This window comes from Heloderma suspectum, chromosome 10, assembly GCF_057233095.1.
Source record: "Heloderma suspectum isolate Gila_16-S chromosome 10, 16-S_ref, whole genome shotgun sequence".
Lineage (NCBI taxonomy): Eukaryota > Metazoa > Chordata > Lepidosauria > Squamata > Helodermatidae > Heloderma > Heloderma suspectum.
Window position 1 is genome coordinate 44,863,707 of NC_139467.1, and position 19,565 is coordinate 44,883,271.

The 19,565-nt window shown below is 50.5% G+C and overlaps 1 protein-coding gene across 4 annotated transcripts in view; it reads left to right on the forward strand.

Moving 5' to 3' along the window:
• Positions 1–7,968: 7,968 nt before the first annotated feature.
• Positions 7,969–19,565, forward strand: part of MNMIP1 (manchette microtubule inner protein 1) — a 28,129-nt gene continuing 16,532 nt past the window's right edge. For 2 of the 4 annotated variants that reach the window (XM_084816192.1, XM_084816193.1), the window contains exons 1-2: positions 7,969–8,091; positions 10,888–11,045. In XM_084816192.1, the coding sequence (XP_084672318.1) occupies positions 8,088–8,091; positions 10,888–11,045 (162 nt within the window). In that variant the 5' untranslated portion in view covers positions 7,969–8,087. The remainder of the gene's footprint in view (positions 8,092–10,887; positions 11,046–19,565) is intronic. The other 2 variants (XM_084816194.1, XM_084816195.1) reach the window with 2 other exon arrangements.

A 19,565-nucleotide genomic window follows, 5' to 3' on the forward strand; every position in this document is an offset into this window, starting at 1 on the left:
TTCCAGCAGCTACACTTTTTCCTTCTCAAGTTCAAATTAAAACAAACATCAACTTGCCCTGTTACCCAAGGGCATAATTAGAAACACACATCAAAATGCTTTGGCAGCTCTCAGAACTCCTGTTATCTGCTGGGGCATCGTGGCGCCTGCTTTGCAGGGGAGGCACTGCCAAGTTGTTCTCTGGGCCAGAACCTTTAGCTCCTGCATGGTGTGCTTCCTTGTGCTCCAAAGTGATTCTTCTTTCATCCCTTGATTCTGCACGGCAACTTTCCCAGGGCCACCCGAGGGATTTGCAGGGACTGTGAGCTAAGGTATCTTCTAGTATTCACATTGCATGTGGCAGGTGAAATGGAAGTATCAGTAGTACAGAACCACAATTGCCCCCTGAAAAGTGAAGAAAAAGTACATCTCCCCTTCGTGAGCTGGAGACATAATGGACAGTGCGTATCCCATAACGAGTGAAATGGCTCAAAGGCCCCTCAGTCTTTGGGTTCTTTGTAGGCCTCAGACTTAAATGGTGTCATTCCTAGGTTAGATCTTGGATGTTGTTGTTGTTCAGTCGTTCAGTCGTGTCCGACTCTTTGTGACCCCATGGACCATAGCACACCAGGCCTTCCTGTGCTGCGCTTTCTGCAACTGGTTAATTATTAAGTTGGGGTTTTACTGTGCCTTACCCTCAGAGCTTCAGAACAGGTAACACAGCCCAAAACACATAATAAAATGCTTTAGTGGGGGTGGGGATACGGTGCTTTTCTTAAAAACAGCTACTAAAGCATCTAATTCTAAACCACACTGCTATAATAATACTGCTAGAAAATGATAAGCTTTGGGATTTTCTGGAGCTGGTGGAAGATGGTGCAAACCTGAGGAAATGCTCCAAGAACATTTTCCCATATGCCCTCTCCATGTGGTGGGCGATTGTGGTTGATCAAAGTGATTTTCACAGAGGGATAGAAGGCAGTATGAAAGGTTAGAACCTGCGCTTTGAACTCTGCTTGAAAGTAATCCTACAGCAAACTAACTTCAGATGCTGGAATATTAATGTCATAGCTCCTGCCTTCTTGCTGACTCCATGGCAGAGCCTTGAATAATTTTTAAATGGTGGGTAGGTGTGTGGGTTCTGTTAGAAAACAACCTCCAAACCACAGTATGCTAATGCCTTTATTAGGACCAATCAAAATACCTCAACGTTGTGAGCAAGCTTTAGAGTTTTTGGAACTCGTTGGGCTGGACTTGAAATAAAGGGCTGGGGTGGTGGTGGTTGGGCATGATGTAAAACGGGCCATTATTCCTTCTTTGCCACAACAGCTGCATCCTGCAATCCCTTGCACTTTTCGGGGCTGGTCTAGCTATGTCTGCAGAACTCCTGCATTCCACCTTAAGACTGATGCAAACTAAGACAGGAGCATGATATTATTACCCAATGTCTTCTCCCCCTGCCCCTTTGTTTCAACATTCAGCCTGAAGAAGAGTTTTGAAAGCTCTAATCCTTGTTCACAACTTGACATTTTTGATGCTAATAATGGTATTCCTGAACTGTGGCTTGTGAAGAACTCGCAGCTCTGTGACAGAGAACTTTTGTCACAAAGCCTTGTGTGACATAGTTCCTTTAGCTGGAGGAGACCTGCCCACCTCCCTATCTTCCGTCCTCTTCTCCCTTGTTATATGTGTGGGGAGGGTGGGGGGGAGAGACAGGTGTTTGACTTTCCGTATTGTGCTACTGGGGGAATTGTAGAACAAAGTGCACACGCCACAACGTATAATTCCATGTCTTCTTTTTTTAACGGACTCTGCTCCAGGTGGTGCATTCAGTGCCATTTATGTGGTGCCTGGCAACACTTGTACACCTGGGGCAGCAGCAAACTTGGTACAAGCACCCACTTGTAGGGGGCCCTATGAGAAAGTGCCTGACTTCATCCGGATAAAACCAAGGATAAGCCCAAGGGTTTTTAGGGCCCTGCTGGAGCCTAGACGAGGCTGCTCTTCTGTAGGGTTCTCCTGCCCCCTAGTGAGGGACTCTTGGAAGGGCTTCCGCTCTAGGGTTTGGCTGCTGAAGGAAGCAGACAAGACCGGCTCTGCCAGTCCGTTTGCCCTTGAGCTCTGACTCACACCAAGAATCTCTCCCTGCTAGTGCCTCATCAGTGATCAGTGGCTCGGTATGAAATTTCAGTGGCCTGTTCCTGCGGCTTGCTGTGTGTGCAAAAGGCGGGACTGGGTCTGGTATGCAGCTCTTGCATGGCTTGCTGTCTGAAGATCTAGCCATCGTAACCCGCTTTGGAAGAACCAGCAGCGGAGACGCTGGCAGATTCAGAAGAACAGAAATGCGCCTATGAAGCAGCCGCCTCATACTGCCATACTGACCCCATACTGCTGCTCTGGTTGACAGCAGCTCTCCAGGGCCTCAGGCTGAGAGAAGTCTTTCTTTCCTAGCCCTCCTACCTGACAATAATTCTGGTCTGAGCAGAAACTTAAAACCCTTTTTTCACATTCACGTTCTGTAAAAATTCTGTACTTGGTACAAAGGAACATTGAGCAGCCCCAACTAGGAGGGATACAAAGATGTGACCATAGTTTTGTGTATTCCCATTCCAGAGAAATGCTTATGTAGCTGGTGCTTCAGTTATCACAGGGACACAACTGAGACCAAAACCAACCAGGTACATGTGACCACCTCTCTATGGTTTATATCACAGAAACATACTGATCCCTCTTTTTGACTTACGAGTTTTTACAAAGCCAAGTTTCTAGGCCATATGATTCCAGAGGCAACAGTAGCACTCAAATCTGAAAAGGGGATGTGTGGCATTTCCCAAGTCTATGAAATGTTAGAAAAGTTATTCCCTCCTCTCTGTCCCCTAGGAAACCAACTTGCATGTTCATCCATTATAGGGGCAGGAAACAGACAGAGGTTGGCTGTTTGCTTCATAGCAGGGAAGAAGGCTTGGTCAGCTCAGTTGCCTCTGGAGGGACAGGCCTATAGGAAGAGGGCCTCCCCCGGCCAGGGATGAAGAATTCACGGCCAGCTGCTCCTGTGCAGAAGAACACCCCAGAATCCAGGCTGCCTTCCATTGTAGTCTGCTACTGGATCAGGCAGTTTGCCATTGAAATGGCAAGTGCAGATTTCATGGCATTGTAGGTTGCCAGAGAACAAACAGGTACTTCTGCTTGTGTGGGGTCAGGCAAAGTTGGAATTGCCAAAGCTGACGTCATGTCAACATGGAAGCATCACTCTTGGGGAGTGGGGGAAAGAGAGAGGCAAGGGCAAGTGTTCAGGGTGTTCCTTTTGCTCTGAATTACTTGGCAAACTAAATATTTCACCAAGAAGAGTAGAGCAGCTTCTGTAGGGGGAAATAAAGGGTTTGTGGGCCCTGGAGAAAAAGAAACCAAGAAGGCCGCTCCAGGAACAAATAAGGGGCGACTCCTAGCTGCTCTCGCATAGAGAAAGAAAATGTACGTTTCGGTCTTGGCAAAGAGACGAAATGCCGAGATGCCTTAAATGATGCTGCCGTGGAACAGGGGAGGTAACCCTGTGCTTAATCCTGAGGGCTGCCCAGGACCAGGTGCAACAGATAAGTGCTGCCAAACCATCTGGGAACAGTGAGGACAGTGCTATGAAATTCAGCACATATGTAAGTGGAAAACTGCCCAGAAAGACCAATGTGGTCTCATTTACTTTCAGAGGAAGAGGGGAAACTTCTGGAAAAGAAGAGGATAAGCAGCTGAAAGGGAGAATAAGCAAGCTCAGTTTTCTCCAAGACACTTATAGATTATTTAAAACCATGTTAATAGAAGCTCAGCTAGATTAGGTCAGGTACTAAGAGGTCCAAGAGGATGCCAGTGTGGTTAACGAGCAGGGTCAAGGAAGCTACAGAAGACAAGAAGGCTTTCTTTACAAACTACAGGCCTTGCCCAAATGAAGAGAGGAAAAGGGAGCACAAATTCTGGCAAAACAAATGGGTGTTGACAATAAGACAAGCAAAGGACACTATTTTTAGGATGATGTTGCTAAAAACAACCTTTCCCAACCTGGCCCCTTCAGATGTGTTGGACTGCAATTCCCATCACTCCCAGCCAGCATGGCCAATGGCCATGTCCACTGAACCACGTGAGGGGCTGTGGCTCAGTGCAGAGCCCCTGCTTTGCATGCAGAAGGTCACTGATCCTCAGCACCGTCAGGCAGTGTTGGAAAAATTCCTGCCTGAAACCCTGGAGAGCCGTTGCTGCCAGTCAGTGTTGACAACTCTGGGCTAGCTGGACCCAGGATATGGCTCAGTAGTAGGCAGCTTCCTAGAATCATAGAGTCATAGAATAGTATGGTTGGAAGGGGCCTACAAGGCCATCGAGTCCAACCCCCTGCTCAATGCTATGTTCCTAGCACATCTGGAGGGCACCAGCTTGGAGAACGCTGGTTAAAAAACATAAAGGGAAACAGCTTGCATAAGGGCCTTCGCACGATGCCATCACAAATGCCTAGAATTCATTGTACCAAGACGTGGGACAGCTGTCAGCCAGCTGGCTTCACAGGGGGACGAGATTGTGCGTGGAGGAGGGAGCGGCCTGCCCGAGGCTGCTAGTCATGGCAGCTCTTTGCTGCCCCCTGGATCGGTGGAGCCTCTCGGCACCAGGAGCTTGAGGGCAGGGGCCGGACCGCTGTCCTGCTGTCTGGCATGTGGGTGTCCGGGAGGCCCCTGTGGGAACCGAATGCTGGATTAGATGCAGCTCTGTTTTTTGTCACTCCCAGCGGGCCTTGCAGCTCGACCAAGGGGAATAGTCTGGTAAGTGTACGAAGGACTTTCCCTGACCCCTGCATGGCTGCAGCTGCCCCGCAGAAATCTGAGGCTGGGGGCATGGGGGGTGCTTCCAGGGTGACAGCCGCCACTTCTAAGCAGCACCTCTCTTTTCAGATATGTATAGGGTGTCCACTGAGGGGGTGGGAGGAAGCAACAGTGGCCTAGGCGCTTCTCTGGCTTACCAGACAGTTGCCCCCAAAGCAAGGGGCATGTCTGCTTCTCTCTGCCCCCCCCCCTGCTTGCTTTTATTTTAGCTGCACAGATTCCATGAATAAGACTCAGGCCTGTTGCTGGATCCACCAGATCCTGCTGAGGGAGGTTGCTGACCCCATTCTGAGGGTCCTTCTCCCAGAGACAAGGCAGAGTGTTTTTTATCTTGAGGGCTGGCAAGCCTGTATATTTGTGAACTCTGCGGATCGCACTCAAGAGTCATGCTGCTGATGTGTGCGTGGGTGATCACAGCCCACATGTGTGCACTTCCAGGAACAATGCCGGGGGAGGAGGGAGGACGACCACGACATCTGCATTACTCTTCCAAGGCCAGTGTCAGCCTTCGTCATTCTGGCAGCTGTCCTCAACTGTAGTTCTGAGGTAGGTATGACTTTTGTAGGGACATCTCTGGTAATACTTACCAACAACATAGCACATTTCACATGCCCAAAGTACTTTGTACCCTCAGCAGTATTTACAATGCACGGGAAAGATAGATTGTGTTTATTAATTTGTTTAAAAAAATGGAAGATGGCCTTTCTCATACAGGGCCTGGAATCCAAGGCAATTAACTGCATGTCAATAGATGATCATAAAAATGGTAATGTAAAACAGAACAATGTACTATTGTGTACAACTAGCAGGAGCAGCTGTCCCCTACAAGCAACTCTGCCCAAGGCACCAGCTAAAAACAACATTAAAAAGCAGGGAGGAAAATCCTACAGCCAATAAATGGTATTACCATCCAAAGTCCTAAATGAACAGGACAGAATTTTCCTGGCACCTAAAAGTTAGCAATGAATGTGCCAGGTGGATCTCCCTTGGGAGACAGCCCCATCAGCAGGGTGCAACCACAAAAATGGCCTTCCAGTCACTAGCCAACTGAACTGCTGCAGCTAAGTTTGATGGAGAGTTGCCTTGTCTGTGATACTTCAATAGCCATTCGTTTTGAAGTTGTGATGCAGTGGGATGTTCACAAACATTCTAAGTGCTGAGGAGAGTGGAAGGTGAGTTTGAGAGGAAAACCTCATACAAGGCCTGGACTCAGGAGGAGTTGCCAGGGACACCTTCCCACAGATGGCCAGAAAGGGCTATGTGTATGTTCCAAACGGGCAGCAGCTGGCATGGCTAGAATCTGGGCAAAACCAGCTAACTGGGCCATATGGCAACCTCATGTGTTTGAAGGAGGATACTGGGGAAAACCCTCACCCAGGGTCCAGCAACAGGTGGGGAAGGCACAGCAGAACATGTGGCAAATCCTGAGATAGGCTCAAGAATTTTCGAGTGTGGTGTTGGTGGGAGAGGTATGGAGAGGCCAGGAGAGATTCAAAATAACCAGACTGGCACAGTGGCACAGGGTTTTTAGCACCCTCCCTGCCAGGGCCAAGCATATGTCATCATCTGACCTCGCAAAACAAAGGAGGCTGAGTAGCCCAACTTGTTGTCCCCTGAGTGCTTGAGGAGTGACAGGTCTGGGTGAGCCCTTCCTGGCCAGCATGTCTCAGGCAGGATGTGACCAATTCCAGTCTTGGCTGCTTGCTGCTCCATCATCCACTTTCCCTGAACTCTCCATGTGTTCAGGGCCAGAGCAATAAATGCTCTGGGTGTGTTGTGAGCTCTTTATGGCTTTCCCTTGCCTCGCTGATACTCTGGCCAGTTGTTAATGCAGAGGGGCTCTGGGTGGGTGGGGTAGGGACAGCAGGTTTGAAGAGAATGAACAGCACATTTTTGTTTGCTAGGGAGTTGCCTCAATTGGGAGCAGAGATGCCACAGTCTTGGACAACCAGTATGTTGAGTTCTTCAAAGCACTTGCCCTAGAACAGCAAAGATGTGCGCTATCACACCATTGTGGAGGACATCTTGCATTCCAGCTCCGCCAAGGGTGCACTGCATGACCTCTGGCCAAAGCCGAGCGTATTTCCCAAAGTAACTGCGCAATTTGGGAAGTGATAAGTCTGTGGGGTTCCTTGCGCATGAGGCAACCTGGGGAGGGGCCACCATGCTGCTTCTGTGTGTGGGGTTTACATTTGTACCCAAAGGTTCACCAGTGCACAATATCTTTGTAATGCAGCCTTGGAAACATATCTCTGAGCATGCACAGAGGCGTTTACCTTCCCACTGATTAACCACAAGCCAGCTCCCCCATAATGAGCACAGCTGCCAGGCCAAAAAGTGGGACGGAAGCCCAGTGTCTTTTTCTTAGAAGGACTTTGGGGCAAACACTGCATATCTGGAAAGCCTTCAGAAAGGCACTAAGGGAACTGGGCCATATAATGTAACAGCATTTATATGGTGCTTTCCAAATGTTTTATGCACTTCATAGATGTTCTCTCTCCTTCCCTGTCACACTTGCCTGTCCGTCCTCTCCCTTTAAAGGCATTTAGACTGTAAGCTCCTCAAGGCAGGAGCCATACCTTTTTGCTTAGGTTACTCTCCAAAGTAACCCTTATATTACTATTATTGTGCCCATATTACAGATGGGAAGACAGCACTGAGTCTGAGATAGTGGCATGTCCAAGGCCACCTAGGAGGTTCATGGCTGAAGAGAGATGGGAACAAAGGATTCCCAGCAGAGCCCATGATCCCCACGAGGATGCTATTTTAGTTCTTTATGTTGAAAACATGTGAAATACCCTTTATGACATCAGTTCATATCTCATCACCTTTCCTTTGCCCCCCACTGCCTTGCTTTTCTTGTGCTTCTCACATTTATGCCTTTTTTGGTACAACCAGGACAACTCCACCCTAAGCCCGGGATTCCACTTTGATATATGGAATTGTTGGGCTGTGCCAGTCTGTTTGGAGCAAGCAAGCCGCCTGGCCTGGCCTGACCTGGCTGTCCTGCCTCCTGGCAGCCTGGAGCCCTCCCTGTGCTTTGCTGGGCGCCCTCAGGAAGCCGCCTCACCTGTTTGCCTAGTCTGGGCCCATCCCTCTCTTGCGTGCGCACCAGGTTTATCCCGACGGGACTTCCCTCCTGGCTTCATAAAGGGAGCGTCTGGTTTCCGTCTCCCACTTCGCCCAGGAACGCACTGCTGGCTGGATATATGCCGAAGGAGGCAGCAGGAAAAGGAGAAAGGAGGAGTCACCATGGGTAAGTATGTGACAAGGCCCCTGGCCCTTTCGACTGGGAGTGGTGCTGGCATGATTTCTTTACGGCACAGGATTCTAGATGTGGCAACACTCGCTGCATCTGGCACAGCACTGCAATGCACGGCACACTTATGTAGGTTCACATCTCCCCATTGTATTCCTGGTGTAGCATAGTAGGTAGTGAAACAACTGAGCCAGGAAGGCCAGGGTTCGAATCTCATTCCTGCCACAAGCCGCCTAAAGGAAGGCATCACCTCTTAGTCCCAGCCTCTCCCCACCTGTTCCACAGGGATAATCATATTCGTCTAATGTACATGATTGCTCAGTATATTATGTACATGGAAACATGCTGAGAACTTAGGAAGGCCCTAGATGAATATGACAGGTTTGGTCCGCATCCTCAGTGTGCTGCACTCACTGCAAAGAGCATTCTTTTTGTTAAAAGGACGAGTTCCATGTTACTGAAAGGGGAGTGACAATCACTCAAAAAGTGTGTGCATGCTGGTGTGTTTGTGCATTTATTTTATAGGGTTTTATTTAGCACTGTTTGCTACCTAAGGTTATGAAAGCAGCACCCCGATCCAAAGCCCTGAGCGCTCCAATGCGAGCACAGAGCATGGCTGCATGCTGTTGCATCCCCCTCAGTAGAGCCCCCCGCCCTGTGGAGAACTGTCCCCTCCATTGGAGTGACGAAACAGCACTCGCTGAGCTCGGTGTGTGTGAGTGCGTGGAGCACACACCGGAGCCCTCGTGCCCTCAGCAAGTCAGAGCCCACATCTGGAAATCAAGCATGATTGTTCTGATGTTATATTCAGGCATAATTAAGAAAGGAGAGGGTGCTCAAAGAACAGGTGGGCGGGGGCATCACGCCCCACCCTTTGTGGTGGCCCCCTCAGCTACTGTTTTACAGCTCTCCTAGGGGAACCTGATTTATAGAATCATAGAATAGTAGGGTTGGAAGGGGCCTACAAGGCCATCGAGTCCAACCCCCTGCTCAGTGCAGGAATCCAAGTCAGAGCATCCCCGACAGGTGGCTGTCCAGCCTCATCTTGAACGCCTCCAGTGTGGGAGAGCCCACCACCTCCCTAGGTCATGGGTTCCATTGTCGTGTTGCTCTAACACTCAGGAAGTTTCTCCTGATGTTCAGCCGGAATCTGGCTTCCTGTCACTTGAGCCCATTATTCCTTGTCCTGCACTCTGGGATGATCAAGAAGAGATCCTGGCCTTCCTCTCTGTGACAACCTTTCAAGTACTTGAAGAGTGCTATCCTATCTCCCCTCAGTCTTCTCTTCTCAAGGCTAAACATGCCCAGTTCTTTCAGTCTCTCTTCATAGGGCTTTGTTTCCAGTCCCCTGATCATCTTTGTTGCCCTCCTCTGAACCCTCTCCAGTTTGTCTGCATCCTTCTTAAAGTGCGGTGCCCACAACTGGACACAGTACTCCAGTTGAGGCCTCACCAGTGCTGAGTAGAGGGGAACTAGTACTTCCCGGGATTTGGAAGCTATGCTTCTATTAATGCAGCCCAAAAGAGCATTTGCCTTTTTTGCAGCCACATCACATTGTTGGCTCATATTCAGCTTGGGATCGACAACAATTCCAAGATCCTTCTCGCTTGTAGTGTGGTTGAGCCACATATCCCCCATCTTGTAACTGTGCATTTGGTTTCTTTTTCCTCTGTGCAGAACTTGGCAGTTATCCCTATTCAATGTCATTCTGTTGTTTTCTGCCCAATGCTCTTGTCTATCCAGATCACTTTGAATTGTGTTTCTGTCTTCCAAAGTATTAGCTATCCCGCCCAATTTTGTGTCATCTGCAAATGTGATCAGCATTCCCTGCACCTCCCCATCCAAGTCATTAATACAAATGTTGAAGAGCACTGGGCCCAGGACTGAGCCCTGCGGTACCCCGCTCGTTACCTCTCCCCAGTTTGAGAAGGTCCCATTGAGAAGCGCTCTTTGAGTCCGATTCTGTAGCCAACTGTGGATCCACCGGATCGTTGTTTCATCTAGCCCACTTTGAGCTAGTTTGCTCATCAGGATATCATTTGGCCCTGCCATGTCTCTCTGTGGCGCTGCACCTGGCTGAGGATTGCAGGCCGCTGCCAGGTCTGTAGGGCATTCCTTATTCCAGTTGCCTGTCCAGATCCAACCATGTTCTGGGCTTGAATTGGGGGTGGGCAGAGAGGGGGCCTTGCTAGCCCCCTTACCTTCTGTGACTGCCGTTGGAAGGACCGTCTTAGAAGGCCTCAGGGGTGGGGGGTATTTTCATACACCAGTTTCTGTGGAAAATGGGCGGGAGGGTGCTGTTGCACTGCTGTCCTACTTGCGGGTTTCCCTGTGGGCAGCTTGTTGGCCACTGTGTGCACAGAATGCTGGGCAAGATGGACCCTGGGTCTGATCCAGCCTTAGGGCTTTTCTGTTATTCCGATGTTCTTAACATTGGGAGGCGTCAGGGAGCAACAGGGCTTGTGGATTTGTTAAACATCGCCACCCCCACCCCCGGCAATTCAAGCCCTGGGAGGGAGGGCATCTGGTTCGTGGGGATGCCGATGAAGTTGCTGTGGGCCCTCGGGGTGGTCCACCCAGCGGCTGCTGTTCAGCCATGGCTGCTTTATGGAACGGGGAGCCTGTCCACACAGCCAAGAGTCTCCCTTGGGGTCAAGGAGCCACCAGTCCGCTGGGGATGGGGAGCGGGGCCTGGGTGGGTCTCTCTTGGTGGCGCCAGCAGGGGGAGCGATCGACACTGCTGATGCCTTGGAGGAAGCCCACTTCCGCTGTGCTCCTCCCCTTGCTCCTCAGAGGTCTTGGTTCTGGTGGACTTTGATGGGCACCTGGCCGATGAGCTGAAGACCATGGCTGGAGACATCATCCGCAAGGTGCAGCCAGGCCCGGAAGAGGGGTGGCTGCAGGGCGAGCTGGATGGCCGAGTGGGGCTCTTCCCTCAGCAGTTTGTGCAGGTGAGCCAGCTCAGGGCGAAGGCCTCACTGCCACATTTAGACTCCTGTTCAGGGCAATGATGTATGCGTCTACTCAGATGCAAGTCCCATGATTTTCAGTGGGGCTTACTCCCAGGTAAATGTGTACAGGATTGCAGCCTTAAGGTGTGTGTTCTCAAAAACTGTGAGCAGCCACTGGAGGCAACTTGTGGGTGTGAACACCTGTGAAAAAGCCTTTTGCTATCCCAGGAACCTGTGTTCAGTCCCAGAATCCAGCACTGAACATGAGAAGTCCTCTTTCGAATGAGTGCCTCTGAGTACGTGCAAGGTGCCGCCCGTCTCACTACTGAGCAACCACAATCTGCACACCAACGCACAGGCTTTACCTCCAAACGTATTTGGGAGAAAAGCCCCCAGGCCAGAGGGAAGGACATCCAAAGCAGAACTGAGCCTTGACCTGTGGGGCCCAGAACCACAGGCAGAAATGAGAAGCAAAGGAGGAGTTCCTACCTAAGGGGCCCTCCTGGCTGAAAACCACATTGCTGGTTGTTGGGGGAATGATGTCTGGGTCTTAGGGCATCTCTGTTTTGCTCTCCTGAAAACAGCCGGGCCCCTCTTCCATCTGCACCCTGCCACACTCTGCTTGGTTTCAAGCCCTGGAGTTACCATGTTCTGTGCATATTTATATTCACTCCATAAATAGCTCAACATCAAAATTCTAAACGCATGGGGTTATCTGTGCTACAGATAGGAGAAATCTATTTAGCTTGGGATATACTGGGGCTCTAGCCTCTGCAAAATAAATTGCTCATGTTGCCTGAAATATGTAGCCCCTTGTTATATTTTCTGTTAAATGTGATGACTCTCCCACACTGGAGGCATACAAGACGAAGCTGGACAGCCACTTGTCAGGGATGCTCTGATTTGGATTCCTGCATTGAGCAGGGGGTTGGACTCGATGGCCTTGTAGGCCCCTTCCAACCCTACTGTTCTATGATTCGATGATGTTGCATTGTACTGCATGTTCCCCCCCACCCCCACATTTCTCCCTCTTTAGCTGGGATTGCTGCATCTCTGCTTATTTCTGGAGAGGGAACCAACTAGATATTTTCATTCAGGAGGAGTTTGTGGCCAAAGAGTGCAAATTATTCCCTGAGAATTTGTTTAAGTGATGAGCCACAGGAAAGCTGCATGGAACTGGGCGAGATGTGGCCCGTCTCCTGTTCCACCCAGCAAAGTATGTGCCACACCCCTGGTCACCTGCTGCCTCCTGCCAATGTTTGCCCATGAGCCTGCCACCCAGCCCCTCAGAAGGCTGTTCAAGCAGGGAGCTGGCTGGCTGGGTGCAACAGAACAGGCTACAAATGGCCACATCCAGCAGAGCCATGTAAGGTTCCAAACCCAACCGGTGGCAGCTGGTGGCCATTGGAGCTGGGGGGACAGAAGGCAGGACCACCAGAGGTGGAACAGTCTTTTGAATGCCCAGGAGCCAGCAACCCATCCCTCAGGAAGCGGGGACTGAGGCATGTGCACTTGACGGACTTGAGTGCAAAGCGGAGAATTCACACAGCCACACAAAAGCACTCCTTTGGACCCACGTTCTCCTGTTCCAGCAACAGCTCCCATTGCATAGAGAATCAAGTGACTTTAAGATCAGGAGTGCAAAACAGTGTGGAGTGGGGTGCGGGGGAACGCACACAGCCACACAACATCAACAACAATAGATTTGATGATATCCTCAGAGCCACACAGAAAAATAATCTTTTGAACTCAGCAGCAAGCTCTGAGAATACCCCAAAGCCACCCCTTTGCATGTTCTTGTGGTGGTGGTGGTGGTGGTGATGATAATTTTCAAAATTTCTATACCATCCAACAGCTAAAGTTCTTTGAGCAGTTCAAAAACATTACAAACTACAAATATAATAAAACATACTATAAAATTTTTAACATGCAAAATTTAAAAAATTTACAGAGCTAAACAATTTCAATAAAGTACTAGACCCAATAAATGCCCCATCATAAGCCATTAAATGACTGGGAGTAGAGGGCAGTCTAAATCTGGCACTGAAAAGATGACAGTGTTGGTGCCAGGTGGGCCTCAGTGGGGAGATCATTCCATAATTGGGGGGCTACCACTGAGAAAGCCCTCTCCCTTTTTGCCAAAGGTCTGCACCTCCCTCAGAGGAGGCACTCAGAGGAAGGCCTTGGATGTCGATTGTAGTGTCCAGGTAGAGGAGAGGTGCAGTCCCGAGCCTTGTAATACTTTATAGGTTGAAAACAACACCTCGAATTTGACTCGGAAATATACAGGCAGCCAATGCAAGTAGGCCAGAATTGGTTGTAATATGCTCAGACCTTCTGGTCCCAGTTATTAATCTGGCTGCCACATTTTCCACAAGCTGCAGCTTCCGTACAGTCTTCAAGTGCAGCCCCACATAGAGTGCATTGCAGTAATCTAACTTGGAGGTTACTGGAGCATAGTTTACTGAAGCCAGGTTATCTCTGTCCAGATAGGGGTGTAGCTGGGCCACCAACCGAAGGTGGTAGAAGGCACTCTGCGCCACTGTGGCCACCTGAGCCTCAAGTGACAGAGATGGCTCTAGAAGCCCCAAGCTACGAACCTGCTTCAGGGGGAGTGCAACCCTATGCAGAACAGGTTGAGCACCCTCCATCCAGTCAGAAGAACCACCCACTAGCACCTCTCAGTCTTGTCTGGATTGAGCTAGTTTATTAGCCCTTGTTCAGTCCTTATGCAGCCAGGCACCGATCTCGCACATCCACAGCCTCACCTGATGAAGATGAAAGGGAGAAGTAGAGCCGCGTGTCATCAGCATACTGATGGCAATGCACTCAAAAACTCTGGATGACTCTACTCAGATGTTTCATGTAGATATTGAATTAGCATGGGGGACAAAACCAACCCCTGAGGAATCCCATGCTAGAGAATCCATGGGGCCGAGCAATATTCCCCAAGCACTACCTGCTGGAGCTGGTCATTCAAGTTGGGGCAGAACCACTGCAATGCAGTGCTTCCCACTCCCAGCTCAGACAGTCACCCCAGAAAGATGCCACGGTTGATGGTATCAAAAGCCACTGAGAGATCCAGGGGTATCAACAGGGTCACACTCCCTGTGTCTCTCTCCTGACACAGGTCATCATACAGGGAGACCAAGGCTGTTTCCGTGCCAAAACCAGGCCTCAACCCTGACTGAAATGGATCCAAATACTTGGTCTCATCCAAGAGTATCTGGAGCTGGTTGGCTACCACCCACTCAAGGACCTTGCCCAGGAAAGGAACATTTGCTATCCGCCTAAAGTCACTAGGATCCTCCTGGTCTACAGAGGATTTCTTCAGGAGTGGTTTCACCCCTGCCTCCTTCAGGTGGCTCGGGACCATTCCCTCTTGCAAGGAGGCATTTATCACCTCCCTGGCCCGCCTGCTGTTCCCTCTCTACTGGCTTTTATAAGCCAAGAGGGGCAAGAATCCAGTATGGAAGTGGTTGCATGAACCTGTCCAAGCACCTTGTCAACATCATCAAGCTGTACCAACTGAAACTCATCCAAGAAAACTGGACAAGGTGCTCTGGACACCTCACCTGATTCACCTGCAATAACACTGGTGTCTAAGTCCTGGTGGATGCAAGAGACTTTCCTGGAAGTGCCTGGCAGGTGTGTCACAGTGGGCCTTAGATGGGTCCACAGTGTCCTTTCAGGGATTAGACCTGATAGACAGAGTGCCTGAGGAACTATGGACGGAGGTCCATAACATTGTTCAGGAGGCAGCAACTCAATCCATCCCAAAGAAAAAGAAATGCAAGAAAGCCAAGTGGCTGTCTGATGAGGCTTTACAGGTAGCTGAGGAAAGAAGGGAAGCGAAAAGCAAGGGAGGAAGGGGAAGATATATCCAACTGAATGCAGAGTTCCAGAGAATAGCCAGGAGAGACAAGAAGGCCTTCTTAAATGAACAATGCAAAGAAATCGAGGAAAACAACAGAATGGGAAAGACTAGAGATCTCTTCAAGAAAATCGGAGATCTCAAGGGAACGTTTTGTGCAAAGACGGGCATGATAAAGGACAAAGAAAGCAGGGACCTAACAGAAGAGGTGAGAAAGATGAGATTAAGAAGAGGTGGAAAGAATACACAGAACTATACAGGAAAGATCTTAATGTCCCTGATAGCCATGACAGTGCGGCCACTGAACTTGAGCCGGACATCCTAGAGAGTGAAGTCAAGTGGGCCTTAGGAAGCATTACTAACAACAAAGCTAGCGGAGATGACAGTATTCCAGCTGAGCTATTTAAAATCCTAAAAGATGATGCTGTTAAAGTGCTGCATTCAATATGCCAACAAATTTGGAACACTCAACAATGGCCGCAAGACCAAGGTCAGTTTACATTCCAATTCCAAAGAAGGGCAACACCAAAGAGTGTTCAAACTACCACACAATTGCGCTCATTTCACATGCCAGCAAGGTGATGCTCAAAATCCTACAAGCTAGGCTTCAGCAGTATGCGAACCGAGAACTACCGGAAGTACAAGCGGGGTTTCGAAGAGGCAGAGGAACTAGAGATCAAATCGCCAACATTCGCTGCATCATGGAGAAAGCAAGAGAATTCCAGAAAAACGTCTATTTCTGCTTCATTGACTACGCTAAAGCCTTTGATTGTGTGGATCACAACAAATTGTGGCAAATTCTTAAAGTGCTGGGAGTACCAGAACACCTTACCTGTCTCCTGAGAAACCTGTACGAGGGTCAAGAAGCAACAGTAAGAACCAGACATGGAACACCCGAGTGGTTCAAAATTGGGAAAGGAGTACGACAAGGCTGCATATTGTCACCCTGCTTATTTAACTTACATGCAGAGTATATCATGAGAAACGCTGGGTTGGATGAATCACGGGTCGGAATTAAGATTGCCGGGAGAATTATCAACAACCTCAGATACGCAGACAATACCACCCTAATGGCAGAAAGCGAAGAGGATCTCATGAGCCTCTTGTTGAGGGTGAAAGAGGAGAGTGCAAAAGCTGGTTTGAAACTCAACATTAAAAAAACTAAATGGCAACCCACTCCAGTATTCTTGCCAAGAAAACCCCATGGAACGTATGACAAGGCTAAAAGATATGACGCCGGAAGATGAGCCCCTATCTCAAGAGCCTCTTGTTGAGGGTGAAAGAGGAGAGTGCAAAAGCTGGTTTGAAACTCAACATTCAAAAAACGAAGATCATGGCATCAGGCCCCATCACTTCCTGGCATATAGAAGGGGAAGAAATAGAAGCAGTGACAGATTTTACTTTCTTGGGCTCCAAGATCACCGCAGACGGTGACTGTAGCCATGAAATTAAAAGACGCTTGCTCCTTGGGAGGAAAGCTATGGCAAACCTAGACAGCATAGTAAGAAGCAGAGACATCACCTTGCCAACAAAGGTCCGTCTAATCAAAGCTATGGTTTTCCCAGTAGTAACGTATGGCTGTGAGAGCTGGACTATAAGGAAGGCTGAGCGCCGAAGAATTGATGCTTTCGAACTGTGGTGCTGGAGAAGACTCTTACGAGTCCCCTGGACTGCAAGGAGGTCAAATCAGTCCATCCTAAAGGAAATCAACCTTGACTACTGCTCATTGGAAGGACAGATACTGAAGCTGTAGCTCAAATATTTTGGCCACCTAATGCGAAAACTCTCTGGAAAAGACCCTGATGCTGGGAAAGACTGAAGGCAAAAGGAGAAGGGGACGGCAGAGGATGAGATGGCTAGATAGCATCACCGATGCAATGAATATGAACTTGAGCACGCTCCGGGAGAGAGCGCAGGACAGGAAGGCCTGGCGTGCCATGGTCCATGGGGTCACGAAGAGTCGGACACGACTGAATGACTGAACAACAACAACAACAGTGTCCTTAGGGCCAGCATGTAATTGGCTCTGGATGACCCTGAAAAGCTCTGCTGGGTGGCACAGGGAAGATTCAACAGAGGCAGTTGTTTCTTTGCCATCCTTGCTGCCACTGAATGTACCTGCTAATAGGCACACACCTGTCTTCAACTGCATCCACCAGTTTTTCTCTATCTGCACTCAAGCCGTCTCCTATGTTGTTTCATTGCTCTCACCTCTGGGGTCTACTAAGGAGCTGTATGAGCTCTGCTGCAGAGAAGGCGCTCAGGAGCACTCATGTCAACTGCGCAGGTCATTTCTGCATTCCACCCATTGACCAGGGTGTTGACAGGCACGCCAGCCATATCAGCCAGGACCACCCTAGAGCCCTCTGGAAATCCATTGGCCCCTGGGGGCGGACCCTCTTCATAGGCCCCCCACCCTTGCAGAGGGGAAATGCTGCTGTCAGGCTGAACCTCAATAGGAGCTGATCTGACCATGACAAGAGGGCTGATTTTATTAATAATAAAAATATCTTCAGAGCAGCAACACAGAAAAGCCGCCCTTGGATCTCAGCACCACCGCCCATGAGGGCAGCGGGGCAGCTTCCAGGGCGCAGGGCAGGCCACGCGGCACACCGCTCTGTCCTCCAACGTCTTGCTGCCATGTGCTCAGTGATTTGCCTGGCCCCTGCGAACTGCTTGCTCAAAGCGGCAGTGCCAGGATGCCCGTCGGCGCAGAGCAGCGTGTGCCTGTGCACAGGGACTTCTGGGGCAGGGGCCTCTGCCTGCTCACCTTTCCCACTGGCACTGGCAGTGACACCTTGGGGGAAGGGGCCAGGTGGGGCAGTCAGCCAGGCCGGGCCAGCAGCAAGGAAATGTGGGCACGGCTGTGTGTGCATGTGTGAGGAGGGATGCCTAGGAAGGGGCGCTGCTGCTGCCTCCCCCCCCTCCCCTCCCCTCCCCTCCCCCCCTCCGCATCCGCTGGCCTAACTGTAGGGTTTGGCTCAGATTCTTCTGCGCGCTGGGTGTGAGCCTGTGGGGCACTGGGTAGATGTGGTCTTGAACACATGAAGGCCTAGTGTGGCATGGGGGTAGGTCCAGTGGAAGCCCTCCCCACAGCTGTCCATCTCCACACACGGAATGCCCATGGAGGGCTGCGAGGCCACTTGCATGAAGCTTGTATGGCCATCGCCTGACAGAGGCAGCTCTCCCCAGGGTCTGCGCTTGCTGCCACTCGACTTTGCACTCGGCTTGCAGGTTCTTGCAGCTTGGCTGGCAAAAGAGTCTGCAGGGCTCCTTCTTTCGATGAAAATGGCTGCCATCAATGGCTCTTCCTATGATGCAGTAGGTGCCTAGAATATGCTAGAGTCCGCCTTCATGGTGGGAGGTCAGGGGTGCCCCCTTGGCTTTGCCCCTGCCATTCTGTGACATAAACAAAGGGGACAGCCTGTGGGTTTGGGGGACCCATAGGTGCACATAAACAGCAGGCACTTCCACCCTGGGAAGCAGCTTCATGCCGTAAAATGTTGTGGATCCTTCTCCTTTCACGGCATCCAGCCTGGATTTCCCTCAGAGCCTCCAAATCATTCTCAGGGGCTTCCCTACTCCCCTCTGTCACAGGATCCCTCCACTCCTCTTAGCAAACAGGAAGCCAATTGTATTGGCACTGGTGAATTTCCTAGAGTTTCATGGCTGTGGAGTTACCAGTTCTTTGCTGAATGGCTTGCTAGAATCCAATCCAGTAAGCAATCCTTAGAGTCAGGATAGGAGGCATTTTGTAGGTCTGTGAGGTGGAGAGATGAAAGGAAGCAGGAAGCAGATTCAGACTTCAGTATCTATGCATCATCATCACTTCTATAGCAAAGTGTTAACAGACCCATTTTACAGTTGACAAACTGAGGCTCAGACTACCCAGCCATAACCACCCAGTGGGTTCATGGTCGAATTTGAACCCATGTTCATTCCAGTTTCTCCAACAGACTGCATGAGCTCTCATCTGGAGAATATCACTTCTCGTTTTTCTTAATTAAAAAAGCCCCTCAACTATTATGGCAGCAAATAGTTGGAAGCTTAAATCCGATTTGACCTGATATGTCCCAAGGCACTCTGGGAACTGCGATTTGGAGAGGATATTGCGGGCCTCTATGTGGACGTAGGTTTGTTGCCACATCGAACTACAATTCCCAAGGTACTTGAGGGGGACGAACCAGCAGTTACCCCATTTTGCTTCGCACGGCAAAGGGTGTGCCTCGCTGAGGCCACGCCCCTTACCATCACCTATATATTCGCGGGCAATGGCGGCTCCCGAGCCTCGCTGTCCAGGATGGCTGCTTCGGCCCCGCGCGGCCGCCTCGTTCGCTGGGTGAGGGGAGAAGAGGCGTTCTCGCCTCGCCTCGCCTCGGGCTAAGAGGATAACGCCTGACTGCCTCCCCCTTGCAGCGGGTGGAGCTTCCTCAGGTGTTCCGCCCGGGCGATGGCGACGCCCGCTCCAGCCCCTCGCGGTGTTTCTCGGGAAAGGGGCCGGAGGGCTCCTGGGCTCTTTCCCCCCGGGGCTGGCGCTGCTGCCCAGGCCGCCGTGGGAGGAGATGGCGCGTGAGCTGCAACAGGGGCGCGGCAAGAGCGGCGTCCCGGGGCTGTCCGGGCGGGACCCCGAAGCCTCGTCCGAGGCG